The 19,055-nt window shown below is 43.4% G+C and overlaps 1 protein-coding gene across 4 annotated transcripts in view; it reads left to right on the top strand.

The window, feature by feature from the left end:
• KCNIP1 (potassium voltage-gated channel interacting protein 1) overlaps positions 1 to 19,055 on the top strand; it is a 295,252-nt gene that overhangs the window by 263,667 nt on the left and 12,530 nt on the right. For all 4 annotated transcript variants that reach the window (XM_065734490.1, XM_065734494.1, XM_065734492.1 and 1 more), the window contains exon 2: positions 18,636 to 18,760. In XM_065734490.1, coding sequence (XP_065590562.1) covers positions 18,636 to 18,760 — 125 coding nt within the window. The remainder of the gene's footprint in view (positions 1 to 18,635; positions 18,761 to 19,055) is intronic.

The following is a 19,055-nucleotide window of genomic DNA, read 5'->3' as shown; positions in this document are numbered from 1 at the left end:
TTTGACATGGTGGATTAATTGCAGTCATTCCGCTCCCCAAGGAACTTAATTTGAGTTGTTCGTGCCATTGGTGCAGTAGCACGGAAGCAGTTAGCGTCCAGCGCTCCTTTGGACAGGCAGTTCTAGCTTCGTTGAGCAGCAGGGATTGTGCCACAACCCTCCAGATCCATGGGGTGATGCAGTTAGAAGCTGTAATTATTCACGGCTGTGTTTGCAAGAGCATGCTGCCCTGCTCCAGCTTGGATGTTTATTGTAGCTGTCCTGCTGCTGACCTTTCTGGTGAAACAAATTTCTTATTTGTTCCTGTTGTCGTAAAGCCAAACGAAGAGCAAGGAAGTGTGAAGCTTTGTGTCTGTGTAAGCAAAGCTGCTGTGTGTTTGTGGCTCTGCATGCCATCTCCTTGTGGTTTCACAGCTTCCCTCTGCTCTTCGTGTCACAGCTCTGGCACTCTGGTTGGTTAGCACCTAGATCAGGTATGTATGGTCTCCATCGCAGTTACAGCAGTTGCTGCCTTCCCAGGGCTCTTCCTGGGCTCCCTTGCAGTGTGGCACTGATGTATAAAACCCCTTCTTTTGCACCCTGTGCTAATGTCTTTTGGCTTCTTGTCAAAAAGCAGTTAGTGCTTTATAGAGCTGAGCCAGAGGTTGTGTTCTTCCAGGTCTTTGCCCTGCACCAGTCTCGCCCTCCCAGGTGGGTAAAGTCTGTTCTTGCTTAAATTTCCCCGTGTTAGTGACTCCTGCATTAAGCAATTAGGAGCTTACCCTAGCATTTCTATAGAAAAAAATCATATCTTCCAGATTCCCTGTTGATGGTATTTCTGGGATTTTTTTTAACCTTTTCCTGAAGAGGGAAGAGAACAAAGCAATGAATTCTGCAGTACTGGTTCTGATTTAAAGGCTAGCAGCTTTTTCCACATTGATTTTCTTTTTTTTTTTTTGCTGTTTTCTATCCAGTTGTTAGTGAAAATCTTGCAGTGCTTCTACAAAAACACGTTTCTTCAGGGATGCTGAATAATGCTGGAACTGTGAAACCTCACATCCTTTCCTTACCAGTTCAGTTACTTAAAAGCATTTACTTCAAGTTAAAAGTTGGATCACTGTTTACAAGTATCCCACAAGCACCCTGTAACTTACAAGGGCACAAAACTGAAACTGTCTTTGAAGTATTGTAATATGTGGTCAGTCTTAGTCAAATCCCATCCAGTTATCTTTGGGCCTTTTCTAACACTTTCCTCTCCAGCATGGTGATCACTGCTGTTTATGAGGTGAGTGACCTGAGATTTGCCATGCCTACACCCTGATATGATCCCAGTCAGTCCTACTTGATCCCCTTCTCTTATTTTGCTGCTGAAGCTTTTGGAGCTGTCCTCTGCACACCCAACAGCCATCCGTCTCGTCGGCTGTTTCATGCATTACTTTTCCCCCGTCTTTCAAAGGAGAAGGCAGTGTGAGGCAATGCCAGAAGTATTTTATTTCATTCTGATTGCATCCTTCAACAAACCAGCAGCCTCTGTTGTTGGTAAGGATATACTTAATATTGGTCGTTCCAGTATTGCATGAGAACCTACATGAAAGATGGATGAAATTCCATCATCCTGTAATAGTTTTATTTCCTTTAGCTGATTGCCTCTTGCAAGGCAAAATGGAAGATCCTGCTTCTGCTGCTTTTGTTTTTCTTCCTCCTTACATCATGTTATAGCTTTAATTGCTGGTGTAGCTCCCTAGAAGCTGAACCACACAATAACTTAATCCTTGTTCGTGCATTTTTCATGTGTGACTGTGTGGAGAGCATGCATGCTGCCCATCCCAACCTACTGACAGGTAATTCTAGGATAACTGGAATACTGAGATGATGAAGAGTGCCCTTCCTCCTCTGTCATGCAATGGAAGCACATCCCATGTGTACAGTTCCTGCAAAAGTAATCACATCTGTAGGCATTCAATCTGAGATCTGTACAATTTCGTGGGGCATTGACAGGCTTCACAAAGATCACTTCCTGTGTGAAATATAATTTTTTCCCCCTTCAGCTTTAACAGTTCAGAATTAGATAAGGATTTTATTTCTGTTTTGTGCAGTAGATGCTAGGTGTGCAGCATGGTGAGTTGTCCTCAGGAAGCGTCTCAGCACCACCAGCCCTTCTTCAACTGCACGTGTTGCAGAGCAAAGTGGTGTTGGCATCCAGCTAACCTTCAGCAGCACAGAGGCTAACAAACGTTGGTTTCGTTCTTATTTATAGTACAACAAAAAGTGTGCATCAGGGCACAGTGGTGAAAGACTGAGAGCTGAGTTGAGACTGTGGAGGAACAGCAATGACTTGCCATTCCTTGATGTTTATGCTGCTGTTAGCACCCCGTGTACATAAAAATGCAATAACACATGAGTTTTGTACTCATTTACATTTCCTCCCTTCCATCTGGCCCCTCTCCTTTCAGACTCCTTCCTTAAATTGATCACCTTTTTGCAGGGTAGAAGGATATGGAAAGAGATTGATACCCTGTAGCCTATTTAAAGACGTTTGATAAGATAGCATAAAACTTGATGGATATCCTCAGTTTCATTGCAAGGATTTTTTTTTTTAGTTTCTTTTTTTCTTAAAGGTAAAATGCATAGATAACAAGCTGCTTCAGAGTTTTCCAGGGAGAAGGATTTCAGGCTTCATTCAGTGGGGCGCGTAGCTCAAATGGTTGTCTGGTAGGTGAAATTCAGATTGAGGTGGAGAAGAGCTGGATTTCAGTCCTTTCTGGCTGCTGGGTGAGGTCAGTGAGTGAGGTCAGTCATGTCAGTAAAGTTTGGGTACTGAAGATCAATTCTTAACTTAGTTTCCGTACCTGCTGAAAGGTTTTGTGAGTTTTTCTTTTCAGTTCTGCAAACACAGAGCTTAGATAACGTCTACTGGTTTGGTTATTTAGCACTGGTGTAGTGTTCTGAGAACACTATTTGTGTGCCTACTTCTTTCCTTGGTATCAACACTTTTGCAGAAGCATCAGTCAAAATAAAAAGGGATCTTATCCATGCAAAGCCAGCAATGAATAATACCTTAGAGGCTGCAGTTCTTAAATTCTGTTGGTGTCGAGTATGTTTCTGCATTTCTACTGAGCTGCAAGATGCTAATCTGAGCTTTTCTCATGGAGTTGAAACGTAATGGAATTTGGGGGAAGCGTGGCAGCTATGCAGGCTGGGTGTTCAGCACAACGGGACCTCGTTCGGTTGCAAGTTAATGTACAAATAATTGAACATCTTTGTATATCCTTCAGCAGAATGTGATAATGTTCACGTAGATATGTGTTTGGCTAAAAGTAGTCTCTGTTTTTCCATGTCCCTCTCCCATTTTTAATTTGTTTTTGCTGGAAACTTAATATTCTGACAACTCCATAATGATGTAAATAATTTATGTATACCAATTAGCTAAATGGAAGACGCCAAAAGCCATTATTTCATCAACCCCAAAATTGTACCTTTGAAATTAAATCAAAGCACTCTGTAGTATTAAAACTGTTATGAGCTTTTTAAGATGGTTAATAGCATAGAAAATGGATTTCATGTTGCTGTGCGTTTATGGACTGCAGAATAACTTGGAAACATGGAATGTGCAGAGGCCTCATCCTTCTTGGATTCCTTAGGATCTCTCCATTCACATGTGCCTGTGGTCAGAGCACTCCTGAGCACAAGGATTCCTGTGATGGATAACCAGCCTTCCATTTTGCTGCTTTTCAGATATCAGTAATGGAAATTAAGTAGGAAAAGCTGTCTTGTTTTAAAGCCTGCTTTATATTTCACTGATGCTAGTTGAGTTCTTCTGACCTTTTCTTGTTTCTGGCTTACACTAGTGAGAAAGGAACCTGTCCTTTTTGGCGGTGTGTGTAAAACTCCATTTCAGTTGAGGGAGCCATCTGGGGTAGTGCTGATTGTCATGGAGCTCTTCTAAAGGAGAGCAGAAACAAAAGCCATGTTACTCTCCTTAAGAAAAGGGGGAACACCGGTGTGGGTCCTGTCTGTGTTTGCTTCAATCTTTGGGGTGCTCACGGTGCTCAGCACAGAGTGAAGTGCCCCTCAGTGCTGTTAATAGGAGCTGTGATGGCTGAAGTTGCAGTTGACTTTTGAGCATCAGCAGTTGAGTTCCAAGTGTCAGACTGTCTGAATAACTGAAAATGTTTTGCATGAAACTTTTTGTTTAATGCAAAATCTCTGATGAAGTATTTACCTTAGCTCACTCGAAGACGTGGGATAGACGGGAAGCTGGAAGGAAGGTGCTTCGTGATGTCTCCATGTACATTTGGTTTGTTTTTTCTGTACTTGTAATGAAATCTCGTGTGTTGGTGTTTTGTTTCATCCTCGTAGATCGTGGAGCCGGGGGTGGGAACGTAATCAAAGCATCCTGGAATGATGTAGGTTTTTTTTGTTTGTTTTACAGCTTTGCTTGTTTCTTCCTTTGGCAGAAAGGAAAATAACTTGTACAGCATGGCAGGTTTGGGCCATTTATCTGTCAGTGGTCACATCTGGGCTGTGTGGTTAACTAAATGCAAATGTATTAATTATAATAAAGAATGAGGAAATGAAATGCAGTCTGTCTCAGAGAACAGTGGGATCCGGGCTGGCCATGGTGATTAATGATCATCACTGCAGCAGCAATCTAAATACAGCTCTGCATGCCACGCTATAATTGTGTTGTGCTGTGGTATTGTGCACTAAGATTTGTTACAAAGGTTTCTCCAAGCCCACCTGTGCTTTCGTGGCTGTGCTGCATGCTGTATCAGTGGGGACATGGCAGAAATTCACACATAATGGTCAATAAGTTATTGATGTGCCATGAACCCGAGCAGTTCTCCTTAGGGAAAGGAGAAAAAGTACTTCAGAAGGGATGGAAAAAAAACCCACCTGTAAAAACAGCTCCTGCCCAGCAAGTGCTGGTTATTAATTTATGAGTCTACTGCACAGGCTTCTTTCTGTGTGAAGCTGGGTGACTTGATCTTGTAGGAGGTGTTTGGATGTATGAGTTCAGCTCTATCTGATTGCTGGGGAGCCAGCTTGCTGGGTCATAGAGTAGGTTCCTATATTAATGGTGCATTTTGACTTGTGTAGTGTCTGGTGGCAGCTGAGACCTGAATGTTGCACTGGAACAGGCTGAGATGAAAAAGCTGTGCTGGTTTTCCCTTCCCCTAGGGCCACGGAGCAGACTGGGCACAGCAGATGGGCTGTGGGGCTGGGCTGCATGCAGAGCTGTTCCTGTAGCATGGGGATCTGTGCCCTCCCTGCAGTGACTCCTGAGCTGGGTCAATTCAGCTGGACAGATAAGTACTTTCTTAGTGAAGGACATGAGTCTGTCTTGTATAACGTAACTGAATCTGAGGGCTGTAAATGTTCCTGAAATGTTGTGCCATTGCATAGCTGTTGTGCTGGGAACTCTGAGTTACCTCTGCAAGATCCGACTTCCACCAAACCCTGAAGTTCAGATGACCAGAGGGCACACAAAAGCTAAACACAGCCAGACATCTAAAATAAAATACACATGCTAAGAGATTGTAACTGCATTAGGTGAGGTGGCAGCAGTGTCTGCTGCTTTGGGATGAGGAAGGAGCCCTGCTCTGAGCCATCTGTGCTACGGGTGGGAGTGTGGAGGTGGCAGCCTACTTCCTCTCTAAATACTTGTGTGGTGGTGTTATTGGTTTGTTTGTTTATTTTTCCAGTCCTGCCAATGCAGTGCAAATAGAAATAATCCAATTTCTAGACATAGCTGGAATTATTTTCCTGACTGAAGCTTGGTGTGCTGGGCTGCATGTGTTCCCAAGTCCTGTGAGGTTGGCTTGGCCCACGGGCTGCTCACCTGGCTGATGCCCAGCAGGAGCACAACATCTGCCATTGGGAAGAAATCCTCACCAGCCTTGTTGCTTGATAGAGGTGTAGTGTTAGCATATGTGGGAAGGAAATGCTCTGTATGCACCTGAGAGGGAAAGATGAGACAAGAATTTGCTGTTTGCTTTCAAACAAGAAATTAGCAGAATGAACAGATGCTTGTATGTGAATTAAAAAAAAATATATTATTCTTTTTCCTTTTGCCTTTGCTTCTTTCTCTTTGGTATTTTAAAGTGATGTTATGAGGCTCTTTAAACCAGTTTCATTACAGTTAATTCTCCCTCTCCTCAGGCAGCTGCAGCTTTACGTTGTGCATTTTTATTACACCCACAAGCTTTTTGCTTGCTAATAAATAACGGTGCTAGTTTTCTTTTTATGAAATAAATATGGTCTTTCATTGCAGCAGAAAGGAAAAGTAACCTTTTCTCTCCACATATCTCTAAATTATAAAAAACGAGTGCTGTTTTCATTACTTAATTCTAAAGACGTGTGGCTAGGTTATAAAAAGAAGGATAAGGATCTTTGTGTGCCATTAACAGTAACTTAAGAGTGCCAAAATACATGTGATGCCCGAGATGTCATTTGTTGGGAATCCTGTGAGTGGATTCCTAAAGCAATTTGTAATGCAGTCAGTTGTGTTTTCAGCAGGTCTGCCTCCTGACACCATGCCTGTGAGCAGCATGAGGCTCATAGATGGAATTTGCACAAAGCCTGTGTGGGTTTAGAGGGCGCATCCCTGCCCCTGGGGCAGTTGTTGTGATGGTTTGGCTCTTTTGGGATGTTGACTTGTGCTATGCTTCACTGATTTGCCGAAGTGCCATGTGATTACTTTTACTATAGCAGTAAGCTTCAGAATGGAAGCTGTGGTCCAAATTATAGTGTAAAAGGGCTCAGCACCAGCACAGACATAAGCCAACCCCCTGCCTCCTGTGTTTGCCTTGCTGTCTCCTCATTTTCAAAAACCTGCAGAGCTGTTCTCAGCTGGCATGGTTTTAACTCTAGAATCATTTCGTTTGGATGATTTACAACAGTACAGGGAGACGTTTCTTTTGGCTGAAGAACATCCTTGAGAATTTCAGGGTAAGGCTGCTTTCCTTGAAGAAATGGAGTTGGAGAAGCTCATAATTGGAAGGGATAGCTATTTAGTCAATATAAATGGGACATAATTAACATTACCTTAATCCCTCTCCCATGGTTCTTAAATCCACACATGGGAAGCTCAAATTGAGGATGCATGTCCAAATGTATCTTAATTAAGTCCTAATTAACTACCTAAATAGTTAATCCTTCTCCTAAAAGTTGACTTCACAGTGCACAGAGGTGAGAACTTTCATTTCTCCATTTGATGCCCACTGGGCTCCCTGATGGCAGTGCTCTCTCTCCCCACTGGGAGAGAGGTGTGATGGGGGAAAAGGGATTGGAGCTACAGAGCTGTGGCTGTTCCCAAAGCACTCTCCCATTTGCCTTTATGCACCACTGACAGGAGGAAAGGGTGAAGGTGCTAGACCCTGCACCCAGCAGGGCAGCGTGCTGCGTCCCCATGCCTCAGGGCAGGAGGGAGAGCAGCTGGTTGTGGGGCAGGCCTGGCATTGTGCAGCCTCCCCTTGTGCAGCTCTGCACCTGCATGGCTCTTAACTCTCTGCTTTCCCATTATTCTGAGATTAGGCCAAAGCTTTATTACATTTCTTGCGGATGATTAAAAGGGGAATTGAAATTGCAAGAGGAAATCTAAAGCATTCAGAATGGGGAAAATTTCTTTCTCTAATCTTCACTCCTTCTCACTACAATATTTCAAGTGAAATGTTTCTTTCTACCTACAGCAAAAAGGAGCAACACGGGTCAGAGCTGGATCAGCTGCCGTCAGCACTCAGATCTTGGTTCCCTCTTCCTTTTGCTGGTAGTCCTGTGGCATGTGGATGCCCAGAGCAGAACAGGGAGAGCCAAACAGCTCTGTGTTTGGGTACTGCTGGGCTAGTACTGGGATGAGCTTAACGCTGATAGCGTGTCCATCAGAACCCATTCTTTGCATTTTGCTCTGTTGCAGAGCTCTGCTCATACAGATCAGATGAGAGCTGCTCATCATTTACATCTCAGACAGAATACCCTCATTTAATCCTGGTGATCTATGTTGTTGTGTTGTTGGTTTTTTTAACTGTTCTTTGTAATGCTTTCCTATCTTTGTTTCTCACTCGCTTGTGGTTTAATGCGCAGCTCCATTAAAACAGGATGGAATAAATCAAATTATGGGATCTAATATATTAAAATGTTTTTATGGCTTCTCTAAAATCAAGTCACAGATAAGAGCTGATAAAGTGTGCACTTGAGCACCATTTGCTCTAAGGGACTGGTTTCCAAATCCCGCTCATTCTGCTAGCTGCCTCCCATCCCTCACAGGCATGACAGCTCCCAGTCCTGGATGCACATCTGTGTTGCTAAACAAAAGTAATCAGAGTCGGCATGAAAATTTAATAAGCTGCATTCTGGCATTGGTCATGTTCTCAAGTGTGTGTTTGTTTTCTGGCTGCACGAGTCTTGGGGCAGTGTCAACCAGAATAGCACCGGTGTTCAGAGGCACTGCTGTGTATGGGAGGAAATGAACCAATGGTGGTGGTACTGTGAGTGCAGACTGAAGCTCTGAGCTTGTCAGTGTTTTTAGGGAGGCTGATCAAAGATGTGACCCAGCCTGGGAAGCTGTAAACCTTCCAGGTGGGAATGAATGTGCTTCAGAAGCAAAGAGTTTCTCAGACAAGTCAGTGGTAAGCGTTAAGTAATAGGGTACTTTAAGTGTATGGCTTGGTGGAAGGTGCCTGCGCTGGATGTGGTGGCAGTGCTCAAGCTGCCCATGCAGCCAAGGGCTTGGGCTCATGCTGTTGAGTTCATCTTCTTTGTGTCTGCTCATAGGTGCTCAAAAATCCCCTCTGAGGGCCAAACACATTGGGGTGAAGACTGTGGTTCAACCCTGTGTACATGAACACACAAATGAAACATTTTTGCTGTGATAACCCAAGGATAGCATGTCCTTGGATTAAGCACTGAACTAATTACCATTTGATTGCTTGATTCTCCCACATTATATATTCATTGATTGCCGTTGATCCAAAAGCCTTTTCTGAAGTGGAAGCTGGAGCAAGCCAGTGCTCATGGAAATCAGTGCAGTAATAAATCAGGGGCTGGGAGTTTCTGATTTGCTTTACAATGAGGGAAAAAAAACCATCAGCAATAATTCTTCTCAGAGAGAATAAGTCCATTTGTAATGCATTGTCTTGACTCATCAGAGGCATTTTGATGAATAACCTCTTCCTAAAACACAATTTTTTACATCCAGTTGCTTCAGTTATAATTCAGAACTCTCCTATGACTACTTCATTTATTAAATGCCCTCCAACGCACTTGCAGTGTTTCTCTAGCAAAGTACTGTGCTTTAGGTTAACATCCTTACTGCTTCCCCTCTCCTTGGCTGCCCAGGAGTCCAGCCCTGCCTTGCTGCTGCTCACACTCCGTTCTTGGGTTGGGACTCTGCAATGGGGATCCAGTAAGGCAGCAGCTCACTGCAGCTGCTTGCTCCCTTGCTTCCATCTCTGCCCCTTACCCAAACACTTGTGGGAGACTCCCATACTTTTTTCAAAGCTGTGATTAGTGATGTAAATGTCAGTAAGAGCGCAGTAGCGGATAAGCTGTTGGATTGTTGTGAGTAGCTGTGGTAGGAATCTTCTGCTGTGCTTGTTACCATCAAGAAGTCTTTGGCATAGTGCTGCTTATAGGGGTGTGTGGCTTTGTGCCTCTCTGCTGCTGCCTGTTGCATCCCCAGCCTTCAGGCTGTGCAGGTAGAGTGCAGCCTTGTTGTCATCAGCCAGAAAATATTTTTCAGTAATCAAGTTGTGAACACTTTTGCATCTTCTGTGCATCTCTGTCCACAAACAAGCAAAGCAAAATGACCACTAATGGCCTTCAGCAGCTGACTGCCTTCCCCCAGCCAGGTGTGACTGTGTCAGTGCTACTTCAGTGTTGCTCCCTGGGACTGAGAACCTCACCTGACCCAAGGACAGCCCTGAACTGCACGCTTGTGGGCCGGGGCTGCTTGGGTATGGCTCAGCCTGGTGCACCAGGAGCAGTGGGACACGGTCTGGGTGCAGCAGCATTGTTCCTGGTGAGAGCAAACACTGTATGTGCAGAGCATTAATAGCCTTTAATACCACAGCACAAAAAGCAGAATGTGACTGTATGTCATACTGAACTGTCTGTGCAGAGATGCTCAAAGTTGAGTGGAAGAAGTGATGAAATATATTCAGTTTTATGTATAGAAAACAGAGTAAAATGGGAAGTGCTGCTGGGTCCCACGGACTGCAAAATGCACGTACTTCAGGAAGTGCACTACTGAAGAAAGCAGGTAAAATTGCTTCACCTGCATGAAGCTAGCTGTGTGCGTGTTCTTCTCTTTATCTTTTCAGTTGGGAATTTCCAAATGGCATTTCAGTGTCGTATGTCAATACCAAACGATGCAGTGTGGTCCTTACAAAGCCTCTCGCTTCACCCTGTGGATAGCGTGAAACAAACTTTTGTGAAATAAATTGCTGTGCTGTGAAATGCGGAGGAATGGGACTACTTGAGGAGGAATGCAGTGCGAAATGTAATTTGCAGAGCATCTCCTGCTGCGGGTTTTCACTTGTCTCCTTGGCAGCAGACCTGACCCAAGTGGAGGACAGAAGCTTTGCTGTCGGTTCTGTTGTGTTTACTAAACAAATGTATTTTGGCTACTTAACGTGGTTTGGCTTCGTAATAAAAAGAGAGGCTGTGTTGGGGCTGCTCTGAGAAAGCAGCAGAGCTGGCTGTTGAGCTCTTTGCAAGTGCAGTTTAAAAAATTAATTCACTGTTAAATTAAAAAAAGTACAGAATATGAATGAAAAAACTTAGTTTCTAACTTTAATAGTCAGAAAGATAATTAATTTTCAATTGAATTATTGAAACTTGGCTTTAGGAAGTTCTTCATCCAGTGTAGAAAAACCTATTGTTACACAGAGCTTTGTGCTATTTAAGAGCTCTTTTCCCATCTGTGCAAAGAGAAGCTGTTGTTTATATTTGGAAGGTGTTACTCGGTCTAAAGTCTTGATAAGTCATAAGACTTCCCAGTATATAGAGAAACAGATTATCTTTCCATTTTTTTTACAGCACATCTATTGTATTCTTGCTATTTTTTAATAATCTCCTATCCTTCTTCATGTTTTCAAGCCTGCTGTTTGCACTGGGACCTTGCCATGCACTCTAGCTCTTCTTATTCATTGATTTCACCCTTAGTGAATCAGGACACCATTATGCTTTGTGTAAAGGCTCCATTCCCTTTTCTGTTCTTCAGTTAGTGCTAACAGGCAAATGTAGAACTGTGCTACTACTAAGACTCGGAGTGGGAAACTTTGCCTTCCCATCCTTGGGACAGGCAGCAAACTGGGATTTCCTGAGGAGTGGGTGGTTTCATGGTGAGTGGTCCAAAACTTTTTGCTTCCGCAGAGATTTGGGGCCCTTTCTAGCAACCTGCTCGCTCTATGAGCAGATCTATCTTGGCAGATCAAGAAAATTTTGTGATGGATATGTATGGTACAGATTTTTAATTCTTGATCATTTGTTCTATGTGCTTTTGGTAAAGGTACTAATACATACTGCTTTCCTTAGTATGTGCCATGGCCTATGTCTGTGATTTAAGTCTGTGATTTGTTGTTGGCTCTTGGGTCTTGAGACCAGCTTCTCTTGGAAGCTATCATGGAGTTTCAGTTCAGAATGGATAGTAAAGAAATATAGAAATACTTTTTAAAATACTTTTCAGTATAGAAAGTATCCATGCTTGTTCCTGAGTGAGCACTCAGACACTGAGTGTTCGTTTCCATTGTTGCTCTTCTGGTAGTGCTGTTTTCTGCATCAGCATTGTTCTTCCATTACAGCAGCCAGCAGGAGCACCTGCTGAGGTTTCCTTGTCTTGGTCTCGTTTTTCTCCTGAGCTGTTGCTCCTTCAGGCTTAGAGCAGCAGTGCTGCAGGAGCAAGCCTGGGCAGCAGTGCAGCCTGATCCAACCTCACCGATCTTCCATCGTGCCAGCTTTAATACTAAATTTCTTTAATACCAAATTTCCTCTGTTCTCTCACCATTTAATACCTGCTCATAAAGACTTTGTGTACTTCAGTTATGCCGCCATCAAGGGCAAGTGGTGCTGGTGTCTTGGGTGCCCTGTTCTTAAACAAATCCTGCAGTGCCAATAGTGCCACAGTGTGCTTAGGAAAGCTCAGGCAGCATGGTGCTGCTATGGACAGGCAGACAGCTTCTGGTCCTAACAGTGGCTGCCAGGCTGAGCAAAGGCAGAGGCTGCCCACGATATGGGAAGTCATGTTCTGATCAGAACTCTTGCACCTCTTGAAGGTTATTGCTGATGATGAAGGTTCTTGCTGTGCATTGAAGTCTCTGGTAAAAAGGAACTGGTACTTCAAGAATGTATATGTATATCTTTAAAATAAATTGTTACTGAACTTTGATAACGAAATTCTATCCCAGGGGACGAGGACAGTACAAAATGACCATGCTACATGTGAAGTGACTGCAAAGAGCACCATTACTATGGATGTCCAGCCACCTGAGAGTTCTTCACCTTACTAACCATTTGTTTTATTCCTACAGCTGTTGAAGGGCTTTACTTTGGAGAGGAAACAGAAGGCTGGGGTGGACATCAAAGATTGCATGCAAATTCCTCCTTATCCCTTACCAGAGTGGCTGTGGTGGCTGTGGCATTGCTGTCATGCTGCATGCATGGGTGCTTGCATGAGTGCATGGCTGCTGCATGCTTCACTGCACGTGCTGTCCTGAGTCTCAGGTCATGCAGGGGACAGCGAGATCGGACTTCCTTTCCTGCCCTGCGGGGTGAGGGAAAGAGATAGTTCAGCAAGAAAAAGACATGGAAAATATATCTGGACAAACCCTACAGTCACTGGGAAAGGGGACCCCATGGTGTTTTTGCAGAACCCCACCAATGTGACGTTCAAATTAAGAAATGACAAAGTTGTGTGTGGTTGTCACTTTCTTTTTGTTAAATTTTTTTCTTCTTCCTAGACCCCGCCCGATGGTTTTACGTGTATCAGAGAGGTAAAATTTAAACCAGTTTGACTATATTGGTCATGTAACTTCCGGAACAACAGTTTTCTTAAGCCAGGAAACAGTTACTCAGGCAGATTTTCTCCCTTTCTTTGCTGGCAGTGAACACAACTGAAGGTGCTCAAAATCCGCCCGGTTCCCAGGCTGGGGCTGCCAGGTCCCTGCTGCTGAGGGCAGCCCCAGCCAGTGTCCTTCTGTGTGGCACTTCAGCCTGTGCTGCATCAAGTTGCCTTCTTACCAGCTCAGTTCAGGTGGGCAGAACACGCCTGTCAGACCCAGCTGTGTTTGTATGAGTTTAGCAATGCTGTTTTACTCGAGAAAATGGAGCTGAAAGTCAGAGGGGTTTCAGGAAAAGAGTAGATTTGGAGAGACACCAATCCCTTTCAGTTGATTTATCAGCTGGAAGAGCCCCTTTGGGTTGGGAATTAATCTCTCCAGTCAGGCAATCATAATACTAATGTAAGATTGTTAAAGTTTAATTCAATGCATTTAAATTTGATACTTCAGTGGGTATTGTAGTACAGGTTTGTTTTGTTTTGTTTTTTAATTGATGCTTCCTGAGCAGATTCTACCAAACCCGTGTTTGGGACTCCCCACAAGTTACCTGAGCAGCTCTTCTGGGACGGCCATTGGGAACAAGCTCTGCTGGCCTTGTGTTGGCCAGGCTGGGTCACGTAAAGGCTCATACTTAGTTCTGCCTTAGCCACAGCTGAGGAAGCAGCTGCTAAATAGCATGTGGTTTGTTTTACTTTATAGTACACAACTACAGATCAGCCTTGTCTGAGAGAAATTTAATCTTTTCTGCTTATGCAAAAAGGATTGTTGGAGCTGAAGAGTACTGATGAGGTGTTTTTGTAAGGCATTGCAGGGCTCACCCCCACTGCATGCCCCTGCTGCTGGGGCACGTTCCTGGCTGGGAACAGCCCTCACTGTGGAGCTGTCCTGTTGTGTGTCACCCTGCCAGCGTGTTTTGAAGATAAACTGCCAATGAAACAACTTTTTCCATACCGTGGCAGATTAATGTGTCTCTGTCCAATGAAATGGAAAGATCTGGAGAAGTGAAATACTGGAGCAGGTTGTGTTTCTTCAAATTCCTACACCTGGTGTAGGGAACCTGCTTTGGCAGGGGGGTTGGAGTCGATGATCTCTTGAGGTCCCTTCCAACCCCTATGATTCTATGAAACTAATTGGATTTTCTGTCTTTATGGTGGGACTGAGTCCCTCTGCCTGGTGTTAAGATGTAGAGCAGTAGTCAGATGGAGCTGGAAATCTGTTTTCCTCAATGATGAAAGGGTTTTGTCTATAGGCATGTGGCTGTTCAAGACAAGCTTCTTCATGAATGGGCTTAAATTACTCTGGTTCATGGCTCAGAAATACAAACTGTGCTCAGCAACACTTACAGCAGTGAATGACCAATCCCACACACTCTAAGGGTATGGAAATCATAAAGAAGTGGAAATCATCTTCAAATCATAAAGATAGAAAGAAGTGAAATTAGAGCAAATGTGAAAGCCTTATCAAGTAACTTCCAGAGTGTACTCAATCAAAATATCGATCTGTTCTAATGAAAAATTGTTCTCTGCAAGGGGAAGTGATATGCACTATCTTCCATTAGCCACAATCCATAAAATGTGCTCATTTCTTTGTCAAGTGAAGTGACTATTTGTTTGGCACATGAAACACGCCTATCCTGCAGGCAAATACAGATTATTTTTTTGTAGGGAAAAAAAAAAGCAGCCAAATTAAACATGAGTGATTATTGTAACTTGGTAACTTTGTAGTAAAAATCACAAATGCTTCCAGCCAGAATTCACACAGTGCTGTTAAAGCAGCTATGAAAATACACCCAGAGGTGAATGCTAAACCTCAATTCTGTTTTCCATTCCTTTAGCTCTGACCAAATTGCAGACAAAACAACCTAAGCAAATGTGTGAGCAGTTCTGCACCTGCCAAGCAGCGTGGGGATGACTCCCGGGTCGCTTTCAGCAAGCTCTTAGGAGAAGCTCAGCAGGGATGCTGGAAGCAATGGCTGTATCCAACTGCTGCTGCTGCTCACAAACTGCAGAGCTGACCATGCACAGCCCGTGTGTCTCCTGCTCCCAGTCCCTCACTTGCAAGTTGAAGGAGAAGAAAATTTCCCTTTAAACCAGCACCTTACCTTCTTCTTGCATTGATATTCTCAGGGTGTTAGTCAAGCTTTAAGCAGGACAAAAAGAGTGACTTTCTTGACGAACAAGTGCAGATTTAGTTTTATTGATGTTTTTATACTTGTTCTCATCACTATGAAGTTAGCTGCAGCTGAAGTAAAAAAAAAAAAGCAGTGTTTATATGTGAGGGCTTACATTTCATAGTGATACACTGGGAGAGGCCAAGCCAGTGTGATAATGAAAATGTAAGGAAGAGCTACAGCATCCATGACGGGAGACAGCTGTCTGTGGGGAGGAAGAAACTCCTTTTCCCTACTGAGGTTACTGTGGTTAACTTATGGCTTGTCTGAGAGAAGAAGAATAAGGTCTTGAAGAGCTGACTTAAGGTAAAGCACTAAAAGGAAACAACTAATGATGGATCTGTTGGGATGGGTGCCATTGGGGTGGGAGGAGGGAGGGACCCTGTTATGGTCTCCATGTGCAGGTTTCTGTGGCTCAGGGACAGGTCCCAAATAAAACCAGATATGAGGGTTAACCCCCCCAGGCTGGCATCCCTCCTTGACCTCGTGGCTTTCGTGAGATGGCATAGCATTTTTTTCTTCACTGGATATAAAAACTAGCTGGCTAGTATTTTATACTTGCATTGCTCGCATCAGGGACAGGAGAGAAATGCAGCAGAAGGACTCTAGTTTTCTGCGTCCTTTGTGAAGGGTTTTAGGTGACCTTGAGTTAACAAAGTGGTGTTTCTTGTGCAGTGGATGGATTAGCGGTCAGTGCCTGTAACCTGGCTTTTTTTTCTTATATGGTTTTCTTCTTTCCTTTTTTTTCTCTATTGTTCATTCTTCCATTCTAAGCAATTTCTTCCTAACCTTTCTCTCTGCAGCTTTTTCCACGTTGCTTCATCATCTGATGTCTGTTATCCTTCAAAGAAAATAGCCTTTTTTGCCTTATTTCTCATTATCTGCTTTTAGTTTGTTTTTTTTTTTCCCATCAGCAGGCATCCTTTTCCATCTCCTTCCTTCAAACAGTAGTTAGCATTCCTCATCTTTCCCTATGCCCTTGGTGCAGTGAAGCTGCCTCCTTCGGATCTCTCCCTGCTGCTTTCCATTCAGCAGTCATTTCTTCTGTGCTGGGAATGGCTGCGATGCCCTCATCCTGTTCCATGCTCTTACCAAATCTCTTATCTTTATTCCCTTCCAGTTTCCCTATGACTTCCACTAAGATGCATTTCCTGTGTATACAAGTATGTGTGAATGCGGGGTTATACATACACGAGAAAAATCTAAGACACATACATATATATGAAAGAAGATATATGTATGTATATTAAAAATAAAAAAAAATACCAGAAGTCAGTCTCTGTAAGGCCCCATAAGGTACTTTTTAGAGTCTTATGCGTTGTCCTGACTTAATTCCGTAGATCTCCACAGGGAAGTTTTGAAGCCACAATGAATGACTGAAACCCAGTCGTGTTGAACATGCTGGTACCTGCAGCATGCTTAACGCTGCCGTGCAATTGTGTGCTTAACGTCCACAGGCTCAGCCTTCACTGTTGGATGTGTACGTTGGCACACGTCATGAACTGGAAGAGCATGAGATTTTCCTCTTCCCATCTCACATCCCTTCTAGTCAGTGAGGGAAAATTCTGTCCTCTGACATCTCTTAAATGTAGAGATATGCAAGGAGTCCATGTGCTTGCCGCCATTCAACTGTCACATTTCTGCTCTGGCTTTTGAGGGCTCTGTAGTCACTAATCCTTATCACCTCTCAACTCTGGTGTTGGCTTCATTGTTGCTTACTGATGGGGGGCAGTGGTTAACTATTGATAGCACTGAATTATACAGTGCCCAATTTTCATTGCCAACCTGTTTGAATTTCATAGTTTTCATTCATAGTTAGGCTGTTCTGTGTTGTCTGACCTTCTTGACTAGACTTAAGCTGTTATTGCAGGCAGTAGAAGGAGAAGCTGAAGTGATATTATGAAAGAGCAAGGGCATGGCAAAGCCTGCCCTGTGCTGTGCGGGAGCCCCACTCAGCTGATTGAAACTTCAGGTGCAGAGGGGGGTCAGGTTATATCCCAACCTGAACTCTCCACTATTTCAATCTAGTGTTGTAATATTGAATCTATGTTAATTAATCGTTCTTATTCACTTGTCCTACCTTAATCATGTTCATGTTACGCTTATTAAGTTAAGAAATAATAGCTTTATTTTGATCTATTCCTTCAGTAGACAGCTCTGAATCCATACCTTGGTTTTTCTCACAGTAGCTCTGTTTCCTTGCACACCTCTGTATCAAACCTTGTCTATCAGTAAGAATTACAGTAGCAATCTCATAGATGCCTTAGAAGAGCTGGTAGGTTATTTATATTTCAGTAATACTGTGCATGGTGCACACAGTCCATGATAATGGAGCAGTTGATGACCATTTTACTGAAAATGGTCTGGGGGGATTGCTAGCTTTTATGCCAAGCACCTTTGGATATAAATGGGATATTATAGAGCACAGCTGTGCAGAAAAGGACTTCAGTGTAAAGGTGGATGGCAGCTGGGTGTGATACCCAACACCAGGCTGGATGGGGCTCTGAGCACCTGCTTTAGCATAGGTGTCCCTGTTCATTGCAGTGAGCTGGACTAGATCTCCTTCAAGGGTCCCTTCCAACTCAAATGTTTCCATGATTCACGTCAGCAGAAGCCTGCTACTGATCTTTGAAGCTTAAATAATCTCAAATTTGCACATACTTTGCTCCAGTATGTTCTTTTATGTTTGCGTTTCCTGCGCTGTTGGGGAAACAGACTTGACAGGTAAAAGGATAATTCAGAGAAGAGGTGAGGTTAAGAGAATCCAGCATGAGATACGTCTCCAAGAATTTTCTTCCTTGTGGTAATGCAACGTCCTAAATAAATACACAAGTATTTTTCACTGCTTATCAGTCTCCCAAAAGCCCGTGCAGATGCAGGATGGACTTATTCCAGATTCAGTAACTGTGGCCATAATTTGAATTTCCCTTGGTATGATCACGACCTTCAGTGTCTCAGTAGCAAGCCCTTTGCTTAGCATACAGGAGAGTTTCCCTCACTGTTTACCCTCAGTGTAATGTCATTGTCTAATATGCTTAAGCATGACTGCTCTCTCACTTGTATTTGCTCATCTTTATGTCAAGTCACTACTTTGAGAGGCCTGTTCCTCAGTGCTGTTTCAATATTTAGATAAGAGTATCTGCTGTTGCCTTTTGGAGCACTGTGTCTGCTGCCTATCCTTCTGTTCTCCCCATCAGTTTGGCTTTGTGAATGGGGTGCTAATTGGCAGCCCCAGTAAGAAGTATGAGCTATTGCTTTGCTCACATGGCTTTTATTTTAGCTTTTGAGAGGTTGAAAACAGTTACACAGACCAGTTCTATTGATGGTTTTTTTTCTCTATTGATCTTGAAATCCAATCTGTCTTACCCATCATACCTTGGCAGAGCAAAGATAACAACCAAATTGAATATTCTTCCTGTCTTCTCTTTTAGATAAAATTGAAGATGAATTAGAAATGACTACGGTGTGCCATAGACCCGAAGGCCTGGAACAGCTTGAAGCACAAACCAATTTCACTAAAAGAGAGCTTCAAGTGCTTTACAGAGGATTCAAAAATGTAAGAACAACACTGCAGAGAACTGGATCTAGTATGTATGTCTCAACTGCTCAGCTGTGTTTTGTATCGTTCCCCTCTTACATACCAGGAGTTCTGTACCTCTTCCACAGCAAAATGAGCTCACAGTCTACCTTTCCATCTAATATTGATGCTCCCCTAATCTGCTTAAAATGAGGACTGGATGAGCACATCATGCTCGCTACAATTACTCCCTAAATGTCACTAAACATGCTGCAAATTCCACAGCCATGCCTATACTTGAAGATAATCTGGAAATGTTTCCATGTCTATTTAA

This window comes from Cyrtonyx montezumae, unplaced genomic scaffold (assembly GCF_038088225.1).
Source record: "Cyrtonyx montezumae isolate F1298 unplaced genomic scaffold, pur_monq_1.0 scaffold_18, whole genome shotgun sequence".
Lineage (NCBI taxonomy): Eukaryota > Metazoa > Chordata > Aves > Galliformes > Odontophoridae > Cyrtonyx > Cyrtonyx montezumae.
This window is presented reverse-complemented; position numbering and strand designations above follow the sequence as displayed.